This window comes from Ananas comosus, unplaced genomic scaffold, assembly GCF_001540865.1.
Source record: "Ananas comosus cultivar F153 unplaced genomic scaffold, ASM154086v1, whole genome shotgun sequence".
NCBI classification, from domain to species: Eukaryota; Viridiplantae; Streptophyta; class Magnoliopsida; order Poales; family Bromeliaceae; genus Ananas; species Ananas comosus.
In genome coordinates, this window is record NW_017891952.1 from 1 (window position 1) to 10,627 (window position 10,627).

At 34.8% G+C, this 10,627-nt stretch overlaps 2 protein-coding genes and 1 long non-coding RNA gene across 3 annotated transcripts; 2 read left to right on the top strand and 1 right to left on the bottom strand.

Moving 5' to 3' along the window:
• On the top strand, positions 1-606 carry LOC109705240. Its single transcript, XR_002214674.1, has 3 exons — positions 1-62; positions 136-244; positions 334-606. It is a non-coding gene; the product is annotated as an uncharacterized LOC109705240 (long non-coding RNA).
• A 1,595-nt stretch (positions 607-2,201) lies between these two features.
• LOC109705241 (protein COFACTOR ASSEMBLY OF COMPLEX C SUBUNIT B CCB1, chloroplastic-like) lies at positions 2,202-5,933 on the bottom strand. Its single transcript, XM_020225971.1, has 4 exons — positions 5,529-5,933; positions 4,159-4,283; positions 2,895-3,047; positions 2,202-2,660 (listed from the first exon to the last, which is right to left on the bottom strand). Exons 1-4 carry the CDS (start codon positions 5,880-5,882, stop codon positions 2,474-2,476), a joined length of 819 nt encoding a protein of 272 aa, XP_020081560.1. The 5' UTR covers positions 5,883-5,933; the 3' UTR covers positions 2,202-2,473.
• Positions 5,934-8,122: 2,189 nt separating this feature from the next.
• Positions 8,123-10,028, top strand: LOC109705242 (the record flags this gene model as incomplete). Its single annotated transcript, XM_020225972.1, has 2 exons — positions 8,123-8,580; positions 9,970-10,028. Coding segments are annotated over exons 1-2 (346 nt in total), but the record flags the coding sequence as incomplete, so codon positions are not given.
• Positions 10,029-10,627: the final 599 nt, after the last annotated feature.

Sequence of the window (10,627 nt, forward strand, 5' to 3'; positions counted from 1 at the left end):
CAGAACTGGGCTATCCAGATAACGACTTCAACAGACTTGGCCCGAGGCCGACAACTTTTTCGGTACTGAAACAAAGAATATACATCTGTCCACCAGCTCGTTACAGATTAATTATGCCATGTATTTGCCTGGCAGGGACAAAGAGCACTTGATTTTGTTTTGAGGAACCAGGGCTTAATTGACAAAACTCTGCTGTTCGACATCGAGCTTCTCAAAATCCTCCCCAACTAATTCCGCCTACCAGGTACTTGTTCGTAATTCACTCGCTTTTCCGAGGTTCCTTGCTTATCTGGTAAAATGTAGATAATAGCTGCAAATAATATCCAATTGCAGGGGTACATTGATGAGATTTTTCGGCAGAAAAATTTTAAGAACTTGATGACTCCCTTTTCTTTTGTACAGTTTTTCTGTGTTCTTCACTCTGGTAGGCTGAACTATTATTTCGTGTGTTGTCTACTGTTATTGTAAATGTCTGCAAGAAAATGCTTGAGAAATCAGTCTTCCTGTTAGAGAAAAGTTTCTTCATTCTGTCACAGCTATTTTTTGTGTACTTGACTAGATGTTTTTGGATTTCTTTGATAATATGTGGAGTTTCCTCTTCAGATATACATTCTACTGCCATAGGGGGGGGGAAAGAATCATCTGAATTGATAAAATATTCACTTTTAAAATGGAGCAACCTAGCGAAAAACCCTCACAACTTGTCTTGGTTTTGACACAAATATTCTTGGAAACAATGTACAAAAATCCCCTCTAAACTTTAGTATTTTTGCAAATAGACGTTTGAACTTTTACATTTGGTCGTTATGTCCCTTAAACTTTGTTAAATAGTTTGATAGGCCTCTCCTCGAGTGAAATTACCAATCGAACAGTCGTTTTGATCGCACGTCTTACACATGATGTTGTATACTTCAAAACACATAGAAACCTCTTTATTACTTCCAGTTTTGATAACTAAGCATCGAGGCTGAATAGAAGGGTGAATCCATCTTCAACTTCTATTGCTTTTTGTATGTTTTAGAATAAAATAAATAAATTTTGTTGTATCTCAGAATTTTGCAAAACTGTGCGCAATACAAGCGGCCAAAACACTTGTGTAATTATTTGCTTTGATTGAGGAGTGGAATCTATTGGATTTTTTGATAAAGTTTTAGAGCGTCTAATTGCCAATGGTGCTATAGTTTAGGGAGTCTTTGTCCATTTTTCACAATATCCAGTGTTAATACTTTTGTCCTTCCATTAGACAATAAATTTACTCTCTATTCTTTGCAGTCAATACCATTTCAATTTGAACTTACAATAACATAAATCTTTGTTATAGCACATGTAGGGATCACTCAATATAAAATTTTACTCTCTTTTGGTTCAAGTGGAGTATCCTCGGCACATAAAAAACAAAATTAGGATAATTACCTATCTACTCAAAATTTTTGAAATATCTTATATACTGGACTTTTTTTTTTTGTTTCAAATATACCCCTTGTATATTTCTTTGTTATTTAAAAATAATCTCGTTGTTAGTACCCTTTGAGTCATCTTGGATTGAACCTGGATTAGATTTTTACTAGAGTTAAAAGAAGTCAAAATACCTCTTTTGCTCCTAACTTAAGAGTAAATAGAAAAAATTAGTGACAGTAACAGAGTATATTTGGAAGGGCAAAAAGTTGAAATATTTCTTTCGTTTCCAACTTAAGGCAAATAAGAAAAATTGATGAAGGTAAAAGAGTATATTTGAATGGGCAAAAAATTAAAATACTTCTTTTGTCCCTAATTTAAGGATAAATAAAAAAATTGGTGATGATAAAAGTGTATATTTGAAAGGGTAAAAAGTCAAAATACTTCTTTTGTCCCTAACTCAAGGGTAAATATGAAAAATTAGTAACAGTGAAAGGACAAATAATAATTTCATAGGTATAACAATTGCTTCTAACTATTCACTTAACTCTACAAATATATTTGAAAAAATTTGAAACGTTAAAAAATATATTTTTTTTATATATCTTTTAAAAGAGGTAAATAAAAAAGTCTAAAATTTTCGGACGTGTACGAGCAATTCCCCTACCAAAAAAAAAAAAAAAATCATCTAAGATGTACAACTGCACAAAACTTGTAGCATGAGATGGATTAGTTTATATAGGAATACATTATTCTCAAATTTGAAGCAATATATTTTTGAGAGCATTAGTTTATATAGGGATACATTATTCTCAAATTTGAAGCAATATATTTTTAAGAGCAATTTCTTTGGTCTCAATTATACAACAACCTTCATTTCTATCCTCTGCAGTCAAAAACAACATCTTTGCTATAACACATGAAAAAAATAAATCACTGCTCTCCACTAATAAGAAAACCATGTAACAAAATTGATGTAGATGTTCTACTCTCTCTTCCCACTTGAATTGTGTCACACTTGGTTTTAACATTTTTAGATACCATCACCTTAGTTTTTACTTATTATTGGTTACTGACACTATCTTTCGAAGATCCCTTTCACGTAGATCATTCCCTTCTCGCTGAGCCGAAGCTCCTTCCTCATCTGCTCTACTTGTTGATCGTCCCCGCGGACGATGATCTCCGAGAGGCTACCATCATCACCCAACACCATCTTCACCTTTATCTCCTCCTTTCTCGACGCCTTCGTCCAGTAGTAAACTCCCCTGCACCGTCATTAGCGAATAATGGTTGTCTTATGGAACATTTTCTCTACTTTGAAAAGCATTAACTTTGTCTTTCTGAGATGAGATTCTTTCTCCCAAAAGTAGAAGCTCTAATTTGAAGCATCAGTTTTTAGTTTTCGTCGAAGTAGGATACAGTTGGAAAATCACAATGAGTAAGCTACTAAATGTGACCCTTATTAGTTTTGTTGGATCATAAATTAGCATGAAACTTACGCCAGCGGGCTTAGTGTCATGAGCCAAAACCAGTTGTTTCCTCCTTCAGGAACCGCGATCGAGAGCACGAGGGCGACGCTGCCGAGGCTTATGCAAGTGCAGAAGGTGAGCAATGCTGCTTGGCCTCTGCTTGGGACCATTACGCCTTCAAACCTTTTTCAAAATGTAACAAGTACAAAACAAATTACGAAACAATTTACCCATGTAATTGAAACGAAAAAATATGATAAAAACTGCTTTCAAAACCAGTATTAGTGTAATGATGTAACTTCTCCTACATCTGGGTATAGTGCATCAGGGGCTACCAAACCCTAGTTACACCTCTCTGCATCAAAAATTATCTTTCTTTTTTTTTTTTTTTTTTCCTTGCATATTCTACCTTACAAGACCAAATCTTTTAGGACATTTTCCATGCTCATGTTTGTTTTGGTCAAGTATTAAAATGCCTTTACGGAATCGTGTCGAAAACTTGTTGACACGGTACGTACAGTGCGTGCTATCGCATGCCGGTCACAAAAAATATACTTGTGAGCCGACACACAACGACACGAAAATATTACTTTTTTCGGCACCAAATATATTCTAATTGTTTATTATATATCTTTAACAAATCTTTTGCACTCTATTGAGATAACTATTTGCTAATTTTAAAGAAAATATGGCTTTGAGCCGTACTATTGGCACGGAGCCGTATCGTGCCGATATTCTGTTGGCACTATACGGCATGGACGGTTAATTACTTGGTTTGGGCCATCCTTGTCAACTTCTTATCGGCTAACGCTAACTCATTCATCGAAATAGCTGCTCACATGCTCTTTGCGCTCAATCCAAATTTCACCTAAGTTCATATTTGGTTGGACTATCTCAGTGCTTTTCTTCTATTTAAACACTTCGATAAAACCAAGTAGGAAAAAAAGGGTGGCAAATCATACCTGAAGGAACCGTTTAGTTGTATTGGACAGAATAAGACGAGAGAACAATATTAAGAGAGAAGGAACGTTTAGCGACTTGGAGTCATCGAGAGTCATGATTCAGACCAAGTTCAAATATCGGAGAGGATTATCGAATATTGGGATTTACTTACATTGGTTTTAGAAAATTTGGTAGCTAAACACTGACTCTGTCTTATCATATTCAGTCCAATCTTTCAAATTGAGCATAAATGCTTTCGTGAGTGTGTCGATGTCTTATTGTCGCTAGTATAATGTGTTGTGTGTGTGTGAGAGAGAGAGAGAGAGAGAGAGAGAGAGAGGCTGTTGCTTACGTGATGGTCTCGCCACGGTCGGTGACGGCAAAGTTGTTGCGGGTGAAGAAGGATAGTATCTCCCCCGCCACTTGATTTGGCGGCGCCACTGCGCCCTCCTCCCTGACGAACGTCTTCTGCACGATCTGCAATATCCAATTTAATCTTAAGTTAGCCCCCAAAAAAACGAAAACAGGAATGAAAGTTTATGAAACTAAACTTTGATTCGGCTAGAAACCACTATCTAATCTTTAGAACTTTAATTTTACTACCTAACTTCTCTGGCCGTTTAATTTGTGTTCTCAACTCTACACAAGAAGGATTTGATTACAATCAAGCTAGCTAGAGGAATGCCATCTGCACACTCATAAAAAAGTATAAATTTTACAGTCTAGGCGTATCTATCTAAGGCGGTCAACAAGCTGAACACGATCTGAAAAATTCAGCTCATGTCCCGAGCAGCAAATTAGATTATCAGACTCAAATGTTACAAAAGAAATAAATAATAAAATTTTAATCTAATAATTAAAATCATAAAATATAGGTCTTTTTGAAATAAGCCCGGCCTAAAATCTATCTATATCTATATTTATATTTATATATGAGTCCGGCTACTATACGCTTATGAGTATAAATTCTTTTGTATTCATAAATTTTCGACCACGAGACCTACCTCTTTGATCATTTCCATCCATTAGATCATACTATCCAACAAATCATCCACTCAATCTTAGAAAACCACTACTAACTGGGAACCATTATCATCCTTATTGCACATCAAGAATTTAAGTGCCGTAGCACGGGATCGTGTCGGAAACTTGCCGGCACGGTACGTGCCGAGCTGTACCGGTCAAAAAAATTCTTGTATGTCGACACATAATAGCATGAAATATTTATTTTTTTTAATAACAAAATATTCTAACTATTAATTATGTCTTTTTATCATATCTTTTGAATTTTATTGAGAAATTACTTACTAATTTAAAGAATAAAGGGTTTTGAGCCGTGCCATCGGCATGAGATCTGTATCGTGCTGATATCTTGTTGGCACGATATGGCACGAATTATTAAAATCTTGTTGCACATTTCTTCATCCAACGATCAAAACCTTTTGAGTATATTCATAAAAGTATAGTAACCGTGGTCTCTCTCTGAACACCTATGTCGAAGCTAAACACCAGCGAGTTGATTCAGCTCGTGTTTGACTCATTAAGATTTCGAACCGAAAACTTCAGCTCGTATTTAACCTGTTTATTAAATAAGTGATCGATCTCGAACTTATTTTGAGCTAAATGGGATTCGGCGGACAACTGGATGGATTGCCAATGTGTAATTTAGCAAAAAAAAAAAAAGAAAAACAAAAAGAAAAAGAAAAAGAAAAAGATTGTGACCTTGGATTTGACGGAGCGCTTAATGAGAGACCAGAGGCCGGGGACGGAGATGACGAAAAGCCCTAGCGAGGTGTAGTAGCTCGCGGGGGAGTACCCGGCGTCGAGGAGGAAGAAGAGGAATGCGGAGGAGGCGGAGGAGGTGTGGTCGGCGTCGATCGCGAAAGCCCTACTCCGCCGCCGCCGCCGCCGCCGCCGCTTCGACGACTCGGCGCGACTCGGAAGCTCGAGCCATGGACGGGCGCGGCCGAGGCCGAGTCGACTCGGGCCGAAGCGGTGGGAGTAGGAGGAGGAGGAGGAGGACGAGGGGTCGAGGAGACGAGGACATGGGGGGAGTAGAAGAGTCGCTGTCGCCATTTTTTTTTTTAAGTGATAATAATGGAGGAGGGGGAGAGGAGGAGGAGGAGGAGGAGAGGAGGGAGGAGATAAGTGGGAGGAGTCCTCTCTCTCTCTTCTCTCCTCTCTCTCTCTCTCTCTCTCTACTGAGATTTGTGGTTGTGGAATATGTTTCTTTTTTTTTTTTTTCTTTTTTTGTTTTTTTTTTTGGCACGTTTGGAGAAAATTACCTGGGTTTCACACTTACAGTATAATTATACGTATATTTTATTAATATATATAATAAAAATATTGTTTTATCATTGTGGCGTTTCAGGTTAATCTAAAAAGATTTATTTGAATTGATTGAAAACGTCATGTCATAATATAACTGGTGCATTCTAGAAATTTATTTTTTCTAAATTTTGAAAGGATATGTCACATTTGCACCACATCATTAATAACAAATTAAATTTTTTTGAGAGAAAAAATATAATAAAAATATTTTTTTATTAATCATGATGGGACCGTGAATCTAAGAGGGACAATCCTATTAGTTGGAAATACCACGTCAGTAATATAACTTGATACATTTTAGATTTTTTCATGAGCTTTTGTGATACGATATCAAAACACTCCAGAAGGATTGTATATCTTATACCACATCATCTTACAGTTTAAATTTTTTTAAAAAAAATTTTAGTATTAAAAAAAAAAAACTTGATAAGATCGGTTTTTAGGGTTCAACTGGTGAACCGTCCAGGTTTTAGTTAGACCGGTTTGAATTATCATCTACCGTAGATCATGGATAGGACGGTTCCGATCGGTTCAGTTTAGATTTTATTTTTTGAGAACTTTGTAAATTTTATTTAGTTATCTTCTTTATCTTTACTAGGTTTATACATAAAAAAGTTAATAACTTAATTATTGGGATAACATTTAATATACCCTTTCAAAACTTCAAAATTATTTTTTTTTATTTCTGAACGAACTAAAATATTCTGGTTGATTTCAAAAAAATTTCTTCAAATATTTTTCTTTTCCAATGGGATTGGATTTTAAAATATTATTTTAGATATTAAAGGAGTAAATTTAAAATTTTTTAACAGTAGTTAAATAGCGGGTGTCAGCGAGCCGAACATGAGCGAGGTAGGCCGGCTCGTGTTCGGCTAGTTTAATAAACGAGCTGAAAAATTCAGCTCCTGTTCGGCTCGTTTACTAAACGAGCGATTTGATCTCGAACTTCATTTTGAGCCGAACACGAGCTGGCTCGTGAACAACGAGCTGAATTGCCACCCCTAATAGTAAAAGACATATAACAAAAATAGTTTTTTTATTTATAATTTCATGCTGACGTTCAGTAGTTTGATCGTTTGAATTACTGATTGAACTAGTTGAACTATGATTCAGCATCTTTTTCAGTTTGTAACCGATTTTGAGTTTTAAGATATTACTAAAAATTAGACTGTCAAACAAAATATATGAGATGAATGAAAGGACATATAACAATTTTTTCTTTAAATAAAAACACAAAAAGAACGTAGCTTAGGTAAAAAATAACAATTAGAGAAAAAATAACCATTATGGAATGTTATTTTCTCTCTTTTTTTTTTTTATTTTTAACCCTTCAAGTTTCAATCCCAATGAGATAAAATAATTTTCTCTCTCAATTTGGTTTCCTTTTTTCTGCTTTTCTCTACATTCGAAGGGAGTGCTAAAGTGAAGTATTTTATAAAATATATAATTGTGAAAAATAATTTTCCGTGGAAAAAAATTTTCAATGGGAAAAAAAGTTTTCGTTTTTATAGTGTTTGGTTTGTATTTAAAAAAAAAAAAAAACTATCAGCATTTTTCTGGCTGAGAAGAAAATAATAAAAATTTTAAGAAGCTTAAGTTTTGTTTTCGTCGAAAAAATAGGAAAAAACAAAAGTTCAAATTTTTTCCAAATCCGTCAAATTACTTTTTACAAAAAAAAAAACAACCAAACAAACAAAAAAAATACTTTATACTGTGTTGGAGATAATAATCTAAACTTAATTAAAATATAGTTATTCTCCATATTATTTTGTTCGATTTTAGATCTTGAATTATATAATCGGTATCAGCACAAATACGAGTTCCAACATACTGAAAATAATTTTTTGATTCGTTTTATGCCCCATAACTGAAAAGTTTAGGGAAGCGAATAAAAGAATTACAAAAAGGGGAGAGAGCAAAATAAGGAAACTTTAGGGGCCAAAATGCAAAAGTGCCAAAGGACGACTAAAGGATAAAGAGTGGGAGGGAGAAAGAGGCGCCACGCTATCCACAACTCTTTCACCACCCCCGCCTCCATATTCACAACACTTCTTTTCATCACAAAAGCAAACACTGAGCACTAAACACTCCACCCAAAAAAAAAAAAAACATAAAAATTAAAAATAAAAGAAAAGAAAAAAAAAAAAGTAATTAACATGGCTCTTCAAGCACAAGCAGGGCTGCGGAGGAGCAATATTCCAGCTTCTCTTTCGCCTCCGGTCGGCAGCGGTGGTGGTGGCGGTGGCGGTGGCAGCAGCGCAGGTCTACGGAGAAGCCCCGACGGGTTCGCGTTCCGGTCGGCATTCTTCTCCCCCTCGGTGCATCTGCTGCTGGCGGAAGCGCTTCCCAGAAAAGCACCCGCTGCCGCCGCCGCCGCCGCCGCCGGGCCGAGATTCTCCATGAGAGTCGCCTCCAAGCAGGCCTATATTTGCCGCGATTGTGGGTAATTTATTTTTACTTTGTCATTCTGTAGTTCGAAAAGTTTTATTTTTACTAAATCATGTGATAGTAGATAGAGTGCTTTATTCTATATATTTATTACTATAAGGCGGTAAAATACAACATTTTACTACGCTAGAGTTAGGGATGCAATTTGGGACGTGTTGATAGAGCTCCTGCCTCGATCTGTACCAAATGGAGGGCTAATGAGTACCAATAATAATAATAATAATAATAATAATAATTCATTTTGAATTTGTTACGATCTGTGAAGAAAATGGGCTCGATCTGTCCCATTTGTCAAAAATTTGCTCCCGTCCCAACCTGCCCAAATGGAGCAATAATTAGAGGATAAAAAATAAGATAAAAATTATGAATTATTTTGAATTAACTACTCAAATTTTTAAAATTTTGATTGTACTATCTAACTTTGATTTGTGTCGGTCAATCATATTTTGACTTCAAAATTAAAGTTAATCACTTGCTTTAACGGATTTATAATTGTGAGAATTGCATGAAGTACACTAGTAACTAAATATGTAAAAGTAAAACAACATATTCAAATTTTGAGGTCAAAGTATCGTTGACTGAGTAAATTCAAACAAAATTGAAAAGTTGGATGGTAAAATTAAAATTTTAAAAGATTGGATAGTCGAATCAAAATGGTTCATAGTTCAGATAACTTATGTACATTTTTACCTGAAAATTAATCTGCCCTGGATTTGTCTTCGCCAGCTAAGACAACGGGGTGGGAAATGGGATCTCTACCTACTCTCAGATCCGTTCCATTTGCATCTCTAGCTGGAATATATAGTTTTTAGTGGTTCGTAAATTATAACAATTTTAAACTTACAATTTTTCTGCTCTTATCAGCAATGACAAAATTTAAATATTATTAACCATTTTCATTAGTTTTCTCAATTCCTCAAAGTTTGTAGATATATTTGATTGAGCCCCATGAAGAGTTTCAAATTCATTTCTGAGTAACACTCTCTTTTCAAGTTTAGCAATAAAATTTACCCTGAAGAGGTTGGACATTTTAAAAACATTTAATTAAATTGCGATTTTGTGTACTTTCCAACTAATTAAGCGGTGACTCAAAATATGCCAATTTTTATTATTTAAAAAAAAAATAAAAATTATCGTGTCATTGGCACGAGAGATGTGTGGTGCACACTCTGTACCAATATCGGCACAGCCCTTTGTGTCAGTAATAAATATCAGCATAACATTTTCAATCAAAACTTTATAATTTTGTAATATGTTACTATTAATATATCTACTGTATATAAAAAAGGCTCAAATGATATGTCCTCCATAGTTTGGTAATAAACTTGGTTGGGAACTGCATTTGAATGCACTAATATTGCATTTGTTTTTGTGTATCTTGCAGCTATATTTACAATGACAAGACTCCCTTTGAGAAGGTTCCTGATAATTATTTCTGTCCTGGTAAGCTTCCTCACTAGTACTTTTTTATTTTTTATTTTTTGCTTTTATTTTTTTAAAAAATAACAAGCTACTCACTCCATTCATTAAAAAAAAAAAAAACCAAATAATAGATTTAGCAATGATAATGACAACTACAGTGGGGAGAAAAAAAGAAGGAAAAACTTCAAAAACCCCACCCGTGGTTTCGTAGTTTCTCATTTTTCCACCCTGTGGTTTAAAATGTATCAAATTGCCCCCCTGTGATTTCGTTTTTATCTTTTCGGTAGCTTTTTCGTTAATATTTCATTAAATTATATACAAAAAGCTTCGGATACCCATCTAGGTTTATCAAATATTCAATTTAGTACTCTTTAATTTTAACTTTATCACTAATTTAAGAAAAAAAATACTGAAATTGATAAGAAAAAAGAGAAAAAAAAATCACAAGGGGGCAAATTAATACATTGTAAACCACATGGGGGCAAAGTGAGAAACTACGAAACCATATGAGGGGTTTTCGAAGTTTTCCCAAAAAAGAAAGATTGAAACAAGGCAAAGCACTTTTCAGGATTTCAAAAGTTGACTGATATTTTAAGTAGAATTATCACATTGGTAATATA